The 19,512-nt window shown below is 39.4% G+C and overlaps 2 protein-coding genes across 2 annotated transcripts in view; one reads left to right on the top strand and one right to left on the bottom strand.

Moving 5' to 3' along the window:
* LOC148515268 (uncharacterized) overlaps nt 1-5,215 on the top strand; it is a 46,772-nt gene extending 41,557 nt beyond the window's left edge. Inside the window, exon 3 of the mRNA XM_088480261.1 lies at nt 4,848-5,215. Within this exon, the coding sequence (XP_088336387.1) occupies nt 4,848-5,086 (239 nt within the window). The 3' untranslated portion in view covers nt 5,087-5,215. The remainder of the gene's footprint in view (nt 1-4,847) is intronic.
* Nucleotides 1-19,512, bottom strand: part of LOC148515269 (pendrin-like) — a 95,232-nt gene that overhangs the window by 8,970 nt on the left and 66,750 nt on the right. Inside the window, exons 13-18 of the mRNA XM_088480260.1 lie at nt 7,976-8,082; nt 6,447-6,520; nt 3,406-3,494; nt 3,218-3,310; nt 2,881-3,114; nt 1,323-1,377 (exon numbers count right to left, since the gene is read on the bottom strand). Coding sequence (XP_088336386.1) covers nt 1,323-1,377; nt 2,881-3,114; nt 3,218-3,310; nt 3,406-3,494; nt 6,447-6,520; nt 7,976-8,082 — 652 coding nt within the window. The remainder of the gene's footprint in view (nt 1-1,322; nt 1,378-2,880; nt 3,115-3,217; nt 3,311-3,405; nt 3,495-6,446; nt 6,521-7,975; nt 8,083-19,512) is intronic.

A 19,512-nucleotide genomic window follows, 5' to 3' on the forward strand; every position in this document is an offset into this window, starting at 1 on the left:
CCTGTTACCACCCACATACGCCTCATTCTGTCACTCAAAGTAGCAGGCACTCGCTATATAGCGAACAAACGATTTTCGGCCGCACTGACTGGTTCGCGCATGCGTACTAAAAAGCGTACGCATGCGCAGATGTGCAAACATCGCTCGGAACGAGCGTACTGCCGCTAACGAGCGGCTCTGAATGAGGGCCAAAGTTAGTTATTTGTATACCTGATAATACTAAAATGTAAGTATAAAATGGAAAATTTTCTAAAGTGGAATGAAAACAATAGACTGAGACTTTGGGCTCTATTAAGTAAGCACTGCCATTCAACAGTGCAAATTTAGTATCCAACTCGCTGCGAGTAACACCAGTGGACACTAAAACACCAGGGCAATTCAACATCAGCTTCTGTACTGAGGGTTCGCGCATGTTCGGAAAACGTATTTTTGGAGCTTGATGGCTTTAGTATTTTTGGAGCTTGACACCGGGACAGATCAGGACTGAAGCAGGAGATATCCGTGATATCTCCTGTATTAACTTTATAACGAATGGCCCCGATACATTTCTACAAAAGAAGGTGAAAATGTAAAGTTTCACTAACTTTTGTAGAAATTAAGGGCCTGATTCAGAGCCGCTCGTAAGCGGCCGCTCGTTCACTCCGAGCGATGTTCGCACATCTGCGCATGCGTATGGGTCGTAATGCGCATGCGCCAACCAGTCAGTGTGGTCGGAAATCGAGCGCTCGCAAAATAGCGAGTGTCTGCTAAATTGAGTGACAGGATGAGGCATTTGTGGGTGGTAACAGGGGAAGGTGCTTGAAAACGGGGAGTGGAGATCCGAATGCAGGCGTGCCAAACGGTCAAAACGGGCGTTTTAAGGGTGTGCATAATTAACAAAGCAGCGTCATCGACCACGTCACTTGGTTGTTTCTTAGCCTGAACTGTTCGCATGATTGCGGTAGGAAAATCCTACCACAAGCACTGCGAGCAGTTCAGACGCCTTTCGATGTACTCGATTAATCAAATAAATAGCGGAGATGACGTAGGATGCGAGCGGCCAGGGGCCGTCTTTACAAAATAGCGAGCGCATGTTTCGTTCGCTCGCTCAGACATAGAGGCGTCAACAGACCGCAAAAGGGAGCGCTCAATTTAAATAGCCGGCCCCTTTTTCTGAACAAGCGAGCGCAAATAGCATTCGGCTCTGAATCAGGCCCTAAGGGATAACGATGAATAAACCAGTCAGAGGAACAGGTTCTGGTATATATGACAAGGATAATATTTTTCAATATATTTCAGTTCTGCCGTGGATACATTTTTGACCCCCACAGGAAATAACTTACCATCACATCCTGCGATGTAGACATCCACATCAACTCTTTGGAATTCTTTAACTATCTACATAAAGTAAAAGCAGTACTTATAAGGCATTGGTAATTAGAAAACAAAACCAAGTTGTATAACAAGGGGCTATATTAATAGTTAAATAACCTAATGTTAAAGTACAAATTAACTTAAAAAGATAAATTTCAATAGATGAAATAAGTAAATGCAACATATAACACTGATTTTAAACTGTATATAGTAAACACATAACAAATGTAACTAATATTTCCTCCCAACCCCATAATAAATAGCAATATAGATATCCCACAGTACATCTATATACTCTTAGGGGTAAATTTACTAAGATGGGAGTTCTATTAAGAAGTGATGTTGCCCATAGCAACCAATCAGATTCCAGGTATTATCTTTTAGAAGGTGCTAGATCAATGAGAAGTAGAATCTGATTGGTTGCTATGGGCAACATCACTTCTTAAATAGAACTCCCATCTTAGTAAATTTACCCCTTAGGCTCTGCCTTCCTACAGGTCAGAGTAGTGTGATGTTGGAAGTCACAGTACTGTAGACAGGCAGTAAGTAACTCAGTATGTGAAACGTAATATGCTAGGAAGATGGGCTTACTTTTATGTGGAGGCCTAAATGTTTAGCTCCATCTGGCCCTGTTATGATGGAACATCAGCCAGCAGCTTTACAGTTAAGAAGCTGCGACTCCTCCATGTCAGCAGCCAGTGCTCAGTATGGGAGCACCACTGGCAAAATATAAACACTGAATAGTGACATTAGGTTATTCATTCAGTGTTTCAGACACCTTCTCAACTTTTTTACCATAGACAACTGCCAAGGTTCGCCTAGTGGTCGCAGCTGTCCTACTGGTCTATACAATACCTTCTTCTCTTGGAAATGTGCATGGAGGAAAGAGTAAAAATGCTAAAGGCCCTGCATGCTGGCACTTTAGGGTCACCACTTCATAAAAATAAACTTTCGGAATTTTCTTCTAAAATATTGTTCATTTTAGCCTTGTGAGCGTGAGGCAATGATACATGTGTATCAGTGTGCATATAATGGTATAATATAAAAGCTGTCCAATTCAAAAGAGCAGACTTCTGATTACCAGTTATTCCTGAGCACCCATAAAAAATAAATAAAAAAACCCAGTAATTTGCAAAAAAAAGTAGCTCCGCACCAAGACTACAGTATCCCCCATCAAAAGACTTTTTCACATCCACTGGAGCTGCCTCTTTGAAAAGCAGCTCTATCTGCTGCAGATAAAAGGAGGAGCATTCGCACAAAAATGGGCACATTACATCATAAAACAGCATATGCACTGTGGGTGTGCCTGCTTGCTACTTCATCAATCCTTTATGCGTTAGGCAAGGGACTCACTGATCTAGCTATAGTTTAGTTACCAGATGACTCTGCATGAGATATAATGTACAGATTGATTTAACACCAGCATATCAGAAACCAGTATAAACCACTGCACTATCTCTTATTATATTGTACAATTTAGGAAATGTGTGATAAATTCATAGGATTTATCTATATAGACTCACGTACCCTTTTTAAGAAGTCCACAGCTACCACATCAAGGAAGGTTACTTGTCCAAAATCAAAAATAATGCTGTGGATAGTAACCACTGGTACCGAGACACTGGCAGTGAGCCCTACATTCCACTTCGCTTCCATCTTCATATCATTTGCTCTGATCGCTTTCAGTTCTGCTCCATCCTGATTCTCATCTGACTCTGAATCTTCATCTTCTTCAGTAAATGAGCCTTTTCTTATCCCTTTCTAAAACAAAATACACATCTGCAGCTGGTTTCCTGTTACATATTCAAAACATTATTCATCAACTATACAGAATATTTTGATTCAAATTTGGCATATAACACACCTCATTTGTAAATTGCTTTTTCTTGCGAAGTTTGTTTATCTTTCGCTGAGCTTTTGTTCTCTTGTTAAATACTCTGACAGCATCGAACCCTACCTGGGAAAAATATTAATAGAAGTTACCTTAATTTACTTAGTTTTGTAATGTGTTAGTTGCAAACATTTATGATATTTAAAAGGAGTTGTACTCACAACTGATTTAATTCCATCTCTCAGACTGTCAACATTTCCATAGAAAATTGCACTGGAGAAACGGATAATTTTAATTCCCTCAGGTTCATCTACCTGTGCAATAAAGACATTTGTTGGACATCTTTTTACCATCTGGTACCATCACATTATTCATGTGTGTTCATTATAAAAACTTTTAGCAAGAGGACACAAAGGGGCGGAATCTAGTAGCCTTCGATTTTTTAAAACTTTGATTTAAAAAAACTGGCGATTTTCCGGTAGGTTTCAAGTTGCAGTATGTAAAAGAATGAGACTACAGCCAAAGTCCTTAGAGATCTGCAAGAATCACTGCCAGAATCATTCTGCATTGGCAACATTTAAGAACATCACCAACATTTGGATTACATTTTTTATTTTATTTTTATTTTTTGAGCCTTTTTCCTTTTTTCTGATTTTTATGAAAGAAGACAATTTTCTTCATTTATGAAGGAACTTTTAGAATTCTACGGAATCATATGAGATCACTGGGTATTTGTAACAATTTGACATCTGTTGACACTTGTACTTATTTTGTATCTTTTAGACATTTATTTAGTGTAACTGTATAGATGTGATTCTGCTGAGTTATTGTGACTCAATTTAAATGTGATTTATCCTGAACTTATTAATATGATATATTAAACAGTTTTGAATCCTATTGCACTCCCTTTTGTTGCATTTTAGTTTTCCTGATTTAGGGGTGTCAAAGCTGAATAATTGAGTGAGACAAGTTCAGTTTAAAATTTAATCGCAGCGACGCCATTTTGGAAATGAGATCACAAGACACCATTTTGTGTGGTCAGCATTAATTCAAGTTATAACCCATTAACTAAGAACAGATGGCAATGTTTTTGTTAACACCAAGGGCAACGGGAAAAACCAGCTTTCTAAGTAGATAAGGAGAGACAATGGGTATTTTTACATACAAATTGGGAATCCCGGGATGCAGATAAAGTATAGTTGTGGCAATTGTAATATAATATCTACACAATTGGATTTGCCTGAATACTAGACAAGATGTCTCCTAATCCCATAGTTTGAGGTGATAATACATTTGCACTTCACACAAGTGTCTGTGAGAACAAAAGAGGTTTTGTTTTCCTTTGAACACAGCAGGTGGGGGCCTGCTGACAGAGGGCATGTCGAATTACAACCCTCAGCCATCCACACTGCTGGAGGTTCACTTCGTGTATGAGAGATTATGCACTTAAATCTCACCCATTAATAACTAGCGTCCTTATATCAAACCCCGAATACCCACACACTACATATTCGCACATAAGGTTCCATAAGCATCAAAATGTATGATTCAAGTTGGTTAAGTTAGTTTAAATGCTAAGAAATAGAGGTTTTTGATATCTAAGGTATTATATATGATAAGCAAGGTATGTTTGATCTCGTTCTGATGCCTACGCTTTTTACAGAATCCCGGTGTTATCGGTGGAGAGATTGCATCATGCAAACTCAAGTTATGGATCGCAGAACTTATAAGCAACAAAATGTTTTAGTTGATGGAATGTTACAGGAGGCGTTACCAGAAAGACCCCGGCTGTTAGAGGCAGGAAAAGTCTATTTGAAACAACCTGTTAAATGTGTCGTTACATATGCTCCTCCTCTGGGAACCAATGAGATCAGCAGGAAGTTTCCCCTTTGTCCTGTTTAAGTCTGGGGGGGAATAAATAAATGTGTCCAAACACTGGTTTGGCAGTTCATGCTGAATTTTGGGTGAGCTGAGGATATCTAGTGAGAAGTCTATCTCTGGATCCAGAGGCGCAGCGTATGTATAACCGTACTTGGTCTGTATTATTTCCTTTTACGCCTAAATTATGTATGTATAGATTGCGTGTAACTGACTGTACTTTTACCTGAATAATACTTGTGCGTTGGAACCACAAGATTCCACTCCTGTCTTTATTTGCGGTCATACTGCGTACGCAATTAGCGTTGTCTTAGAGGTTTTTAGGCAGGGTTTTGTCTTAGAGGTTCTAGGCAGGTGAATCTTAGAGGTTTATAGGAAGGAATATATTAAAAGGTATTTACAAATTTAACAGGGGTTAGCCACCCTTTATGGAGAGCTGCACTTGGATTCTACCTTGAAACTTATTTAAAACTACAGCACCCTATATATATTCTATTGGTATCTGCATTGGCTACAAGTCACCATCCTGATTTTTTTTTGTCAAAAATACAAGTTGTCAGATGCTATGTAATGGCCTGCGACTTGTTAACTCATCAAAAATTCACCAGAAATACTTGCAGAATAAAATTGCAGGCGCAACATAACAAAGGGCCACATTAACATATGTATTACTTTGCCACTACTATTAAGGGGCCCAAAAATAATAAATATCTTGATGGGCCATAATTATGTAATTAATTTGTTATGAAGACAAACAATTTTAATGTACATTGAGTCCATAATTAATGATAGAGGTACAGCCATGTTGGCACTTGTAGTGCCACAAGTTTGTAAGATAATTGGTGCTTCTAGCATTAATTAATTAATTTTGGTCCCAATTAACATAAAATTATTATTCTCCGCATAATTTTAAATGTTTTTATTTTTCAGCATGACATTACTTATCATTACATAATTATGTCTCATCAATATTTTATATTCGGCAAGTTTCTGGTGAGCTTAGCTTTTCTTAGCTGCCACAAATCACTGAAAACTCACTGTAGATTTTCATGCTATGCCTCAAAATTACCTGTTATTGTATCTGGTGACTTTAAGCGGAAAGTCAATGGAATCTCGCAGCAAATTCTTGCGAATTTAAACTCATAGAAAATGTGCAACCTATTCATTCCCCCCCCAAAACAACTACTTTAAAAGTTCTGAATATACACATAGCTGTATTCTCATAAATATTAATTTAGCATACTAAATAGCTATAGCTAAACGACAGGTGGTGTAATAATACATTACAGTTTATTTAGTTTTTCAAGGAGAATAAGGGCTTTAAAATAACTTGCTCTTAAAAGCTAGAGTTAACACAAATCAAAGACAGTAATGAATTTCATACATACATTTTTGTATTTCTTGGTATCTCTGTAAATATCTGTACCAGGAACATTTCCAAGAGAACTATATGATGGACTGAGTAGAGAGATAAATTATTACAGTTATCAAATTATTATTATTTTTTTAAAACACTAAATTATTATACTTGAAAACTGCAGTAATAATTTGCATACTAATTATAAACATAAATATTGTAGGATGTCCTGTTATACCATTATCTCTAATGTCGACACTAACCCAGTTTACACAATATTGACAAGGTATATCACTAGTAAAGAACGTATCATGCCTTAGCAATATTAACTCCTTCACTGCTAATGACAAGACATCCAAAGAACTGCAGGGGTTAAAATAGGAGGGGGGGGCACTTGACTAATAAGTCTCCCCTTAGTAGTTGATGTCGCTGGGAGTTGGTAGGTGCTGAGGCTCAATGACAGCATTAAGCCTGCCCCCTCCCCTACACTACACAATATCTTCAAAAGCCAGAAAAATAAAGAGCATTAAAAGTGCTCCATCTCCCCCATTCTGGCACCAACAATACTAGTTACAATATTACTCATTGAAATGGGGATTTCCTCTTTTAAATTAAGATTGCACTTTAAGGCAGGGATGTGGAAGGGCGCTGTATTTTTTTATTGTTATTATTTGATTATAACTATCAGGGCCGTAACCAGGGTGGGGCGGCCGGTGCCACCACACAGAGCGTAGTGTGTCCTGGGGCGGAACCGGCCGCCAACCACAATTTCTATTTGCCGGGCTGCCTGCTGCTGTGTATATCACCAGCGGTGGTCCGGCTCCAGTCTTTCACTGCAGCCCTGCTGGCTGCCTGTGTCAGCTGTCACTAACAGCTCCGCCTCCCCCGGCTTCCGCACTCGACACACTGTCTTTCTGTATGTCATGACGTCTCTCCTCTCCCCTTTCCAGTCTCCATACTCCCACAGCAGCAAGAGCGAGGAGCCATTTTTCTGGGCACGCAGGCAGTGTCTAGTACAGTGACAGACAGTGTATATATGGAAGGTACTATAGTTTGGCCACACCCCTTCCCCACTTGATCACGCCCCTTTTTTGGCACGCACCGTCCCTGTTTACAATCTGGCACCAATGTTCTTTCTGGTACTGGGCACCAAAATGTCTAGTTATGGCTCTGATAACTATTATACATAACTTTTCAAAAACCAGACAAAAAAGGGTGTTTAGTTATTGCTGTCTTGTAATTTTGCCACACAGTGACATGAGTAGTAAGTGGTCACTGTGAGGAGCTCAATTACACAATTCAGTGATAAGGGGATGAACGGGGCAGTGAATGGAAAGACAGAAGTCATTTTTAAATATCTTCTTTTTTTTTTTAGGCCTGTGCTCCAAATGACCCCATTAAATGAATTACAGAGGCTATATTCCAAAGCATAGAGCACAATGTTTTAATATCGTTTTCCTTTATACATATAAGACTGCACCATACACATTTTAATTAGAAGAATGATAATTTAAATTAAATTCTTTACCGCAGCAGAAATCAATTGTCATACTCACTACTGAACACGGAGAAGAACAGTAAACAGTCCAAACACGATGCCAACCAATAAGCCTAAATCGATGTCCAAAAGTAGAGATGCAGCACATGTGAAGAGCCAAATAGCCTAGAATGAAACGTGTATATCATCTTCATAATACATGGGATCTCTGTGCTGCTAAAGAATCATTCACAGTACACACCTCTGTGTAAAAGACAACGAGTTTTATTTACTAAACAGCTGTTATTTACAGTCTACTCCCCAACTTTCCATTACGCCCTCAAGGAAGCAGCATGATGCACTGTTAACGTTGGGACTCATGTAGTATATCTTACTTGTTCCTAGTGTACAGTATGTCCTTGATTTTATTACTATTTTATTTTTATTAATTTATTTTTATTTATGATTAAACAAAAATGTAAATGATATATAAGCCTAGTTGCACAATAAAGCTGTTTTATTTACCAAAGAAAATTGTGTCAAAATATTCTGAAGAAAAATGAATCAGAGAAAAATTCATGAAGCTAGGTCCCAACCCATCACATCCCTCATGCTGAGATTAGTGTATGCTTGTTTGTAAGATGGAGTTTGTAGCTATATTGTAGTTCATACAGTCAGAATTTATGTGGTTCCTCTATATGAATTAGTTCCCTTTGGAGGGTTTATTGGGGAGGTATGAAAGTAAATTAAAATAACAAATAATTTTAACTGAAACAGTGGGGAAGATGTATAAGCTCTGGAAAGTGATTAAGTGGGGAGTGATAAACGACCAACCAATCGGCTCCTAACTGTCATTTTTCAAACACAGCCTGTAACATGGCAGAGCTGAGTGGCTGGTCATTTATCTCTCCACGGTATCACCTTGCAGAGCTTAATACATCTGCCCCTGTCTGGTAGGGATCTTGTACACTATCACTTTTAAAAGGAGTGATGAGTGAGAGAAGTAACTTTGAAACTACTGGCAGAACACCATGGGCCTCATTCAGATATGGGCAAAATTCCAATGTTCACGCAAATGGCTGATGTTTTTTCTATTTATATTGCACATGCATGGAGTCACACTGTACATGTGCTGCAATGGTCTTGCGATGTCCGTCGCAGAGAGGATTTATTTGCAAAGTGATTGACAGGACGGTAATGGGAGGTTGGCAACTAAAATGTAGGCATGCCATGACCATTTTCGGGGTATGTTTCAGCCTGCGACTGTGATCCTGTATGCAGTTGCAAAGGCTCTGGCATCTCAGTACCGATGGCCGTTCTCAGTAACCATAGGCTGCGATATTTGCATGTTTTGGCACAGCTGCTGCGTACAAAGAAGCAACGGGATTTGCTTCCAATCAGGCACCATGTCATAAATTAGGATATACAAATAGATACAATATTAATAATTTACACAACCATCTATTAGGTCAGCCTCCTCCTATGTTTCTCTGCCAATATAAAGTAGAGGATGAATGTTATCCTGTGCCCACATCTAGGGAGATGGTAATTAATGGTTTCCACTTTTTGGGCAGCACGGTGCATCAAGCGGGAACTTCCATTTCTGCAATTGATGAAGGCCTTGTCGATGGATGTTTATTACATGTAGGCTCTGGATAGGTCGGCATAAATGGATTTTCAGGGGTCATTAGGTATTTATTGACTTTTGAGGATAGGATGTAGTCCACATGCAGAAGGAAATCTCTGAGGGAGTCAGGAGAGTTAGTTAAATGTCTTGGATGTTGGTGAATGCGATCAATGAATAGATGAAGATCAGTGCTTTTGGAAGGAGTTCTCATATATGTTTCTAATATGGTCTTCCAGCTCTGTTGCTGGGATTGAGTCTGGCAGGCCTCTGATAGTGATGGGATTGGCGATGGCTATTTTGTTTTTATTGCAGTGCAGAAATTAGATGTTACTGTTCTAACCTTCAGTTGATTTGATGAGGGAGTTGTGACAAATTCTGCCTTTTATCTAGGCTTTTTATTTATTTAGGGAGGGCCTACTGTCCAAACTGATAATGATCTCTCAAGATTCTTCATAGTGGCAACTGTAATAGCAGAATGGCTGTGGGAACTGAGATGTGGGTGCCATGTTTTCTGCATACAGGATTGTAGTTGCAGTCTCCGATGCCTGGAAAATAATAGCGACATGCCTGCATTTATGGTGCCACTCACCCATTACCTCCATCTAATGTTCCTTGACGGTCAATCACACTGTGGAAAAATGGTTGCTGCGACCACCGACAGTAATGTAATCTGACACATGCGCATTGTGACTCAGATGCATGCGTAGACTAGTGATAATCGCTCAACTGTGTAAACATTGGCACAGTGTCCATCTCTGAATCAGGCCCAGAGACTCCATCTTTCCAACCTCCTTGGAATTATGGGAGAGATCCTGCGGACAAAGATTCATCCTGCCACACATGTGGAAGATCAAACAATATTGGATCAATATCCATGATCTTATCAAAACCATAACAGGATTATGGCTCCATGACCTTCCGTCTCATTCTCTCCTTCCCAGGCCCATGCCAAATACTCCAAAACACTTCAGAAGCTTATAAAACATATGCTGAAGGTGGTTAAGTGCAGACAGCTAACACATGGAAGTCTCCATACTCCTTCCGCTCTTCAGTCAAGCATTACAAAGAGTGTCTAGTCAGTGATTTTTATTTGTTAGTCCATTTAAGGGTATATATTGCACAATGTGTGGAGTTCACCCCCAGAACACTGGTACATTATAAACAGTTGAAACAATGATTGATAAACCCCAGTGCATATATTCTCTGACAATATATTTATCATCTAAAAGTTATATTTCCATCTGACAATTAGAATCTAAGAAAGCGGAACTGGGGCAGTTTGAAGAGTTCTCACGTAAGGAAAGTTCAGTGCGGGCCTGTTAACACCAATGTGGGCCATACAGACCTGCAAATATTCCCAAAAGCTCCTGTTAGGAGGCACATTTTTTGCTCTTTCAAAAGGGTGCAAAGTAGGATGATAGTGATGACGATGATGACGTCATTAAATAGTTACCAACGTAACTTGTGTATTTCTTATGTGTGGAAAGGATTTTTATTTTGAGTAGTGTACTCACATTTTAATTCCAACTCTACATCGACCCCTTAATATACTCACATTTTCTTCCAACTCCACATCGGCCGCTTAATGTACTCACATTTACTTCCAACTCTACATCGGCCCCTTAATGTACTCACATTTACTTCCAACTCTACAGCACTTTAATGTACTCACAGTTTACTTCCAACTCTACATTGCTCCATAATGTACTCCCATTTACTTCCAACTCTACATCAGCCCCTTAATGTGCGCACATTTACTTCTATCTCTGCATCGGACCCTTAACGTACTCACATTTACTTCCAACTCTACATCGGACCCTTAATGTACTCACATTTACTTCCAAATCTACATCGGCCCTTTTGTGTACTCACATTTACTTCCAACTCTACATCATCTCCTTAATGTACTCACATTTACTTCCATCTCTAAATCGGCCCCTTAATGTACTCACATTTACTTCCAACTCTACATCGGCCTTTAATGTACTCACATTTACTTCCATCTCTACATTGGCCCCTTAATGTACTCACATTTACTTCCAACTCTACATCGGCCTTTAATGTGTGCACATTTACTTCCATCTCTACATCGGCCCCTTAATGTACTCACATTTACTTACAACTCTACATGGGCCTTTAATGTGCGCACATTTACTTCCATCTCTACATCGGACCCTTAATGTACTCACATTTACTTCCATCTCTACAGCACTTTAATGTACTCACAGTTTACTTCCAACTCTACATAGCCCCTTAATGTACTCACATTTACTTCCAACTCTACATCGGCCCCTTAATGTACTCACATTTACTTCCAACTCTACATCGGCCCCTTAATGTACTCACATTTTACTTCCAACTCTACATCGCTCCTTAATGTACTAATATTTACTTCCTACCATACATCAGCCCCTTAATGTACTCACAGTTTATTTCCAACTCTACATCGGCCCCTTAATGTACTCACATTTACTTCCAACTCTACATCGTCCCCTTAATGTACTCACATTTACTTCCATCTCTAAATTGGCCCCTTAATGTTCTCACATTTACTTCCATCTCTAAATCGGCCCCTTAATGTACTCACATTTACTTCCAACTCTACATCGGCCTTTAATGTGTGCACATTTACTTCCATCTCTACATCGGCCCATTAATGTACTTACATTTACTTCCAACTCTACATCGGACCCTTAATGTACTCACATTTACTTCCATCTCTAAGGCACTTTAATGTACTCACAGTTTACTTCCAACTCTACATCGCTCCTTAATGTACTCCCATTTACTTCCAACTCTACATCGTCCCCTTAATGCACTCACATTTACTTCCAACTCTACATCGGCTCCTTAATGTACTCACATTTACTTCCAACTCTACATCGGCCCCTTAATGTACTCACATTTACTTCCATCTCTACATCGGCCTTTAATGTGTGCACATTTACTTCCATCTCTACATCGGCCCCTTAATGTACTCACATTTACGTACAACTCTACATGGGCCTTTAATGTGCGCACATTTACTTCCATCTCTACATCGGACCCTTAATGTACTCACATTTACTTCCATCTCTACAGCACTTTAATGTACTCACAGTTTACTTCCAACTCTACATCGCCCCTTAATGTACTCACATTTACTTCCAACTCTACATCGGCCCCTTAATGTACTCACATTTACTTCCAACTCTACATCGGCCCCTTAATGTACTCACATTTTACTTCCAACTCTACATCGCTCCTTAATGTACTAATATTTACTTCCTACCATACATCAGCCCCTTAATGTACTCACAGTTTACTTCCAACTCTACATCGGACCCTTAATGTAATCACATTTACTTCCAACTCTACATCGCTCCTTAATGTAATCCCATTTACTTCCTACTCTACATTGGCCCCTTAATGTACACCCATTTATTTCCAACTCTACAACGGCCCCTTAATGTACTCACATTTACTTCCAACTCTACATCGTCCCCTTAATGTACTCACATTTACTTCCATCTCTAAATTGGCCCCTTAATGTACTCACATTTACTTCCATCTCTAAATCGGCCCCTTAATGTACTCACATTTACTTCCAACTGTACATCGGCCTTTAATGTGTGCACATTTACTTCCATCTCTACATCGGCCCATTAATGTACTTACATTTACTTCCAACTCTACATCGGACCCTTAATGTACTCACATTTACTTCCATCTCTAAGGCACTTTAATGTACTCACAGTTTACTTCCAACTCTACATCGCTCCTTAATGTACTCCCATTTACTTCCAACTCTACATCGGCCCCTTAATGTACTCACATTTACTTCCATCTCTAAGGCACTTTAATGTACTCACAGTTTACTTCCAACTCTACATCGCTCCTTAATGTACTCCCATTTACTTCCAACTCTACATCGTCCCCTTAATGTACTCACATTTACTTCCAACTCTACATCGGCCCCTTAATGTACTCACATTTACTTCCAACTCTACATCGGCCGCTTAATGTACTCACATTTTACTTCCAACTCTACATCGCTCCTTAATGTACTCCCATTTACTTCCAACTCTACATCGTCCCCTTAATGCACTCACAATTACTTCCATCTCTAAATCGGCCCCTTAATGTACTCACATTTACTTCCATCTCTAAATCGGCCCCTTAATGTACTCACATTTACTTCCAACTCTACATCGGACCCTTAATGTACTCACATTTACTTCCAAATCTACATCGGCCCTTTTGTGTACTCACATTTACTTCCAACTCTACATCGTCCCCTTAATGTACTCACATTTACTTCCAACTCTACATCGGCCCCTTAATGTACTCACATTTACTTCCAACTCTACAGCACTTTAATGTACTCACAGTTTACTTCCAACTCTACATTGCTCCATAATGTACTCCCATTTACTTCCAACTCTACATCAGCCCCTTAATGTGCGCACATTTACTTCTATCTCTGCATCGGACCCTTAACGTACTCACATTTACTTCCAACTCTACATCGGACCCTTAATGTACTCACATTTACTTCCAAATCTACATCGGCCCTTTTGTGTACTCCCATTTACTTCCAACTCTACATCAGCCCCTTAATGTGCGCACATTTACTTCTATCTCTGCATCGGACCCTTAACGTACTCACATTTACTTCCAACTCTACATCGGACCCTTAATGTACTCACATTTACTTCCAAATCTACATCGGCCCTTTTGTGTACTCACATTTACTTCCAACTCTACATCGTCTCCTTAATGTACTCACATTTACTTCCATCTCTAAATCGGCCCCTTAATGTACTCACAGTTACTTCCAACTCTACATCGGCCTTTAATATGCGCACATTTATTTGCAACTCTACATCGGCCTTTAATGTACTCACATTTACTTCCATCTCTACATTGGCCCCTTAATGTACTCACATTTACTTCCAACTCTACATCGGCCTTTAATGTGTGCACATTTACTTCCATCTCTACATCGGCCCCTTAATGTACTCACATTTACTTACAACTCTACATGGGCCTTTAATGTGCGCACATTTACTTCCATCTCTACATCGGACCCTTAATGTACTCACATTTACTTCCATCTCTACAGCACTTTAATGTACTCACAGTTTACTTCCAACTCTACATCGCCCCTTAATGTACTCACATTTACTTCCAACTCTACATCGGCCCCTTAATATACTCACATTTACTTCCAACTCTACATCGGCCCCTTAATGTACTCACATTTTACTTCCAACTCTACATCGCTCCTTAATGTACTAATATTTACTTCCTACCATACATCAGCCCCTTAATGTACTCACAGTTTACTTCCAACTCTACATCGGACCCTTAATGTAATCACATTTACTTCCAACTCTACATCGCTCCTTAATGTAATCCCATTTACTTCCTACTCTACATTGGCCCCTTAATGTACACCCATTTATTTCCAACTCTACATCGGCCCCTTAATGTACTCACATTTACTTCCAACTCTACATCGTCCCCTTAATGTACTCACATTTACTTCCATCTCTAAATTGGCCCCTTAATGTACTCACATTTACTTCCATCTCTAAATCGGCCCCTTAATGTACTCACATTTACTTCCAACTCTACATCGGCCTTTAATGTGTGCACATTTACTTCCATCTCTACATCGGCCCATTAATGTACTTACATTTACTTCCAACTCTACATCGGACCCTTAATGTACTCACATTTACTTCCATCTCTAAGGCACTTTAATGTACTCACAGTTTACTTCCAACTTTACATCGCTCCTTAATGTACTCCCATTTACTTCCAACTCTACATCGTCCCCTTAATGTACTCACATTTACTTCCATCTCTAAATCGGCCCCTTAATGTACTCACATTTACTTCCAAGTCTACATCGATCCTTTAATGTAGTAACATTTTACTTCCATCTCTACATCGGCCCCTTAATGTAATCACATTTACTTCCAACTCTACATCGCTCCTTAATGTACTCCCATTTACTTCCTACTCTACATTGGCCCCTTAATGTACTCCCATTTATTTCCAACTCTACATCGGCCCCTTAATGTACTTACATTTACTTCCAACTCTACAACGTCCCCTTAATGTACTCACATTTACTTCCATCTCTAAATCGGCCCCTAAATGTACTCACATTTACTTCCAACTCTACATCGGCCTTTAATGTGCGCACATTTACTTCCAACTCTACATCGGACCCTTAATGTACTCACATTTACTTCCATCTCTAAGGCACTTTAATGTACTCACAGTTTACTTCCAACTCTACATCGCTCCTTAATGTACTCCCATTTACTTCCAACTCTACATCGTCCCGTTAATGTACTCACATTTACTTCAATCTCTAAATCGGCCCCTTAATGTACTCACATTTACTTCCAAGTCTACATCGACCTTTAATGTGCGCACATTTACTTCCATCTCTACATCGGCCCCTTAATGTACTCACATTTTACTTCCAACTTTACATCGGCCCCTTAATGTAATCACATTTTATTTCCAAATCTACATAGGCCCCTCATGTAATGTACTCACATTTCACTTGCAACTCTACATCGCTCCTTAATTTATTATTTATTTATTACCAGTTATTTATATAGCGCACACATATTCCGCAGTGGCCATTCACATCAGTCCCTGCCCCAGTGGAGCTTACAATCTATATTACCTACCACATGCTCACACACATACTTACACACTAGAGTTAATTTTGTTGGGAGCCAATTAGCCTACCAGTATATTTTTTAAGTGTGGGAGGATAACGGAGTACCTGGAGGAAACCCACGCAAGCACAGGGAGAATATACAAACTCCACACAGTTAGGGCCGAGGTGGGAATCAAACCCACCTCCTCAGTGCTGTGAGACAATAATGCTAACCATTACACTGTCTGTGCTTCCTTAATGTACTCACATTTACTTCCAACTCTACATCGACCCCTTAATGTGCTCACGTTTTACTTCCAACTCTACATCGGCCCCTTAATATACAAACATTTTACTTCCAACTCTACATCGGCCCCTTAATGTACTCACATTTACTTCCTACTATACATCGGCCCCTTAATGTACTCACATTTTACTTCCAACTCTGCATCGTCCCCTTAATGTACTCACATTTACTTCCTACTATACATCGTGCCCTTAACGTACTCACATTTACTACCTATTATACATCGTCCCCTTAATGTACTCACATTTACTTCCTACTATACATCGTCCCCATAAGGTACTCACATTTACTTCCTACTATACATCTGCCCCTTAATGTACTCACATTTACTTCCTACTATACATCGCTCCTTAATGTACTCACATTTTACTTCCAACTCTATATCGCTCCTTAATGTACTAATATTTACTTCCTACTATACATCGCTCCTTAATGTACTCACATTTTACTTCCAACTCTATATCGCTCCTTAATGTACTAATATTTACTTCCTACTATACATTGGCCCCTTAATGTACTCACAGTTTACTTCCAACTCTACATCGGACCCTTAATGTACTCACATTTTACTTCCAACTCTACATCGGCCCCTTAATGTACTCACAGTTTCCTTCCAACTCTACATCGGACCCTTAATGTAATCACATTTACTTCCAACTCTACATCGGACCCTTAATGTACTCACATTTACTTCCTACTATACATCGTGCCCTTAATGTACTCACATTTACTTCCTACTATACATCGTCCCCTTAATGTACTCACATTTACTTCCTACTATACATCGTCCCCTTAATGTACTCACATTTACTTCCTACTATACATCGGCCCTTAATGTACTCACATTTACTTCCTACTATACATCGGCCCCTTAATGTACTCACATTTACTTCCTACTATACATCGGCCCCTTAATGTACTCACATTTACTTCCTACTATACATCGTCCCCTTAATGTACTCACATTTACTTCCTACTATACATCGGCCCTTAATGTACTCACATTTACTTCCTACTATACATCGGCCCCTTAATGTACTCACATTTACTTCCTACTATACATCATCCCCTTAATGTACTCACATTTACTTCCTACTAGACATCGTCCCCTTAATGTACTCACATTTACTTCCTACTAGACATCGTCCCCTTAATGTACTCACATTTACTTCCTACTATACATCGTCCCCTTAATGTACTCACAGTTTACTTCCAACTCTACATCGGACCCTTAATGTACTCACATTTTACTTCCTACTATACATTGTCCCCTTAATGTACTCACATTTACTTCCTACTATACATCGGCCCTTTAATGTACTCACATTTTTCTTCCAACTCTACATCGCTCCTTAATGTACTAATATTTACTTCCAACTCTACATCGCTCCTTAATGTACTCACATTTACTTCCTACTATACATCGTCCCCTTAATCTACTCACATTTACTTCCTACCATACATCGGCCCCTTAATGTTCGCACATTTACTTCCAACTCTACATAGGCCCCATATATCTATTAATTTTCCCCACACATAAAATAGTCTGAGCTTATTTCTATGAAAGTGTCATCACATATATTTGCTTACACTTATTTAAGTACATATATGTTTAATTTGTATTTGTTTGTGTGATTCTGTGCAAATTATATTATTTGGAATAATACTGACTTACAATATACTAAACTGTACCTTATTCTGTTGTTAAATACACTGTTGTCTTATTTGTCCTTTCAGCACTGTTTCAAATAATTTTATTTACTAGTATGAATATATTTAATTAATTTAAAATAGCACTGAATTCTAATTTGTTTTAGGAGTCAGGCGCCTCTCTTATTGGTTGCTGCACATACAGTGTATATATATTAAAGCTGGGTACACACCTAAAATATATATAGATATATCTGCAGATGATGGTTGTTCATACACACCGAACATTCATCATTTGTCATCAGGCAGCAAGTCCCACTGGCTGGGGGTTACATCGCTCCCCCCTCATCCTCTGCAGCAAGTGTACAGGTGGTCGGCTGACTGCCCGTACACACACCACAATGAGCAGATATATCTGCAGATATATTGGGCATCGGCTGTACAGCCCAGCCGACGCGATATGTGTGAACGACATCGCTCACAGACATATCGCTGGTTCACACTGGCCGACGCACTCAAGATATTTTGGCCGATCAATTTATCGGCCAATATATCTGCTAGTGTGTACCCAGAAATAGGAAGGTCTGTACTGAGATATCCTGTATATATATAGTTTTTGTTACAGAAGCTAGACTGTCACCTATAGGAAATGGCTTGACGTTTAGAGAGAGCTAACCCCAGTCTACTGTACCTATATTGTGTACAAAATCTCCTACTTACATGTATACTGACACATAGGTTTATAATCCTAATATTCCTTTAAAATTATTGCTGCTTTAAAAATACGTCAGATTGGCTGGAATCACTCCCGTGCCTGCATCTACATATGGCCTAGTTATTTATATACTGTTAGTATCACAGCACCGGACTTTCTTTTTTTTTTCCGTTAATATTTTATAGTGACCTGATATAATAAAGACTATTGTGGGTAATTTAGTTTTTGCTTGTTTGGTTCTTCTGCCATATATGTAGTTCATACTTACTTAAGCTCCCGGAAGTTGCGGGAGGCTCTCGAATTTTTGGGGAGCCCCACACACCCCTGGAAAGTATCCGGATCTCCCACATCCCGCCCACTTCCTAGTGAAGTGGGCAAGATGGGGGCGATAATTACCGGGATTCGCAGCTCCGCATCATTTAGCCCCGCTTCCTCCTTGCGCTCCCGCTATTCACAGCAATTTGCCATGACGGGGCCTAATGACATAGGAACTCAGCCCCACCCCCAAAGTGGCCAGCTTGGTCTGCTCTCCAGACATCTCCCGGGAGCAGATAATAAAAGTTGGTCAGTATAATGTTGTTTTATGTTAAAGTAAATAATTTCTTACATTACATAAGCAGGATGCTGTAGGATCAGCAGATAAGACTGGT

Source organism: Taudactylus pleione, unplaced genomic scaffold, assembly GCF_031769625.1.
Source record: "Taudactylus pleione unplaced genomic scaffold, aTauple2 ptg000251l, whole genome shotgun sequence".
NCBI classification, from domain to species: domain Eukaryota; kingdom Metazoa; phylum Chordata; class Amphibia; order Anura; family Myobatrachidae; genus Taudactylus; species Taudactylus pleione.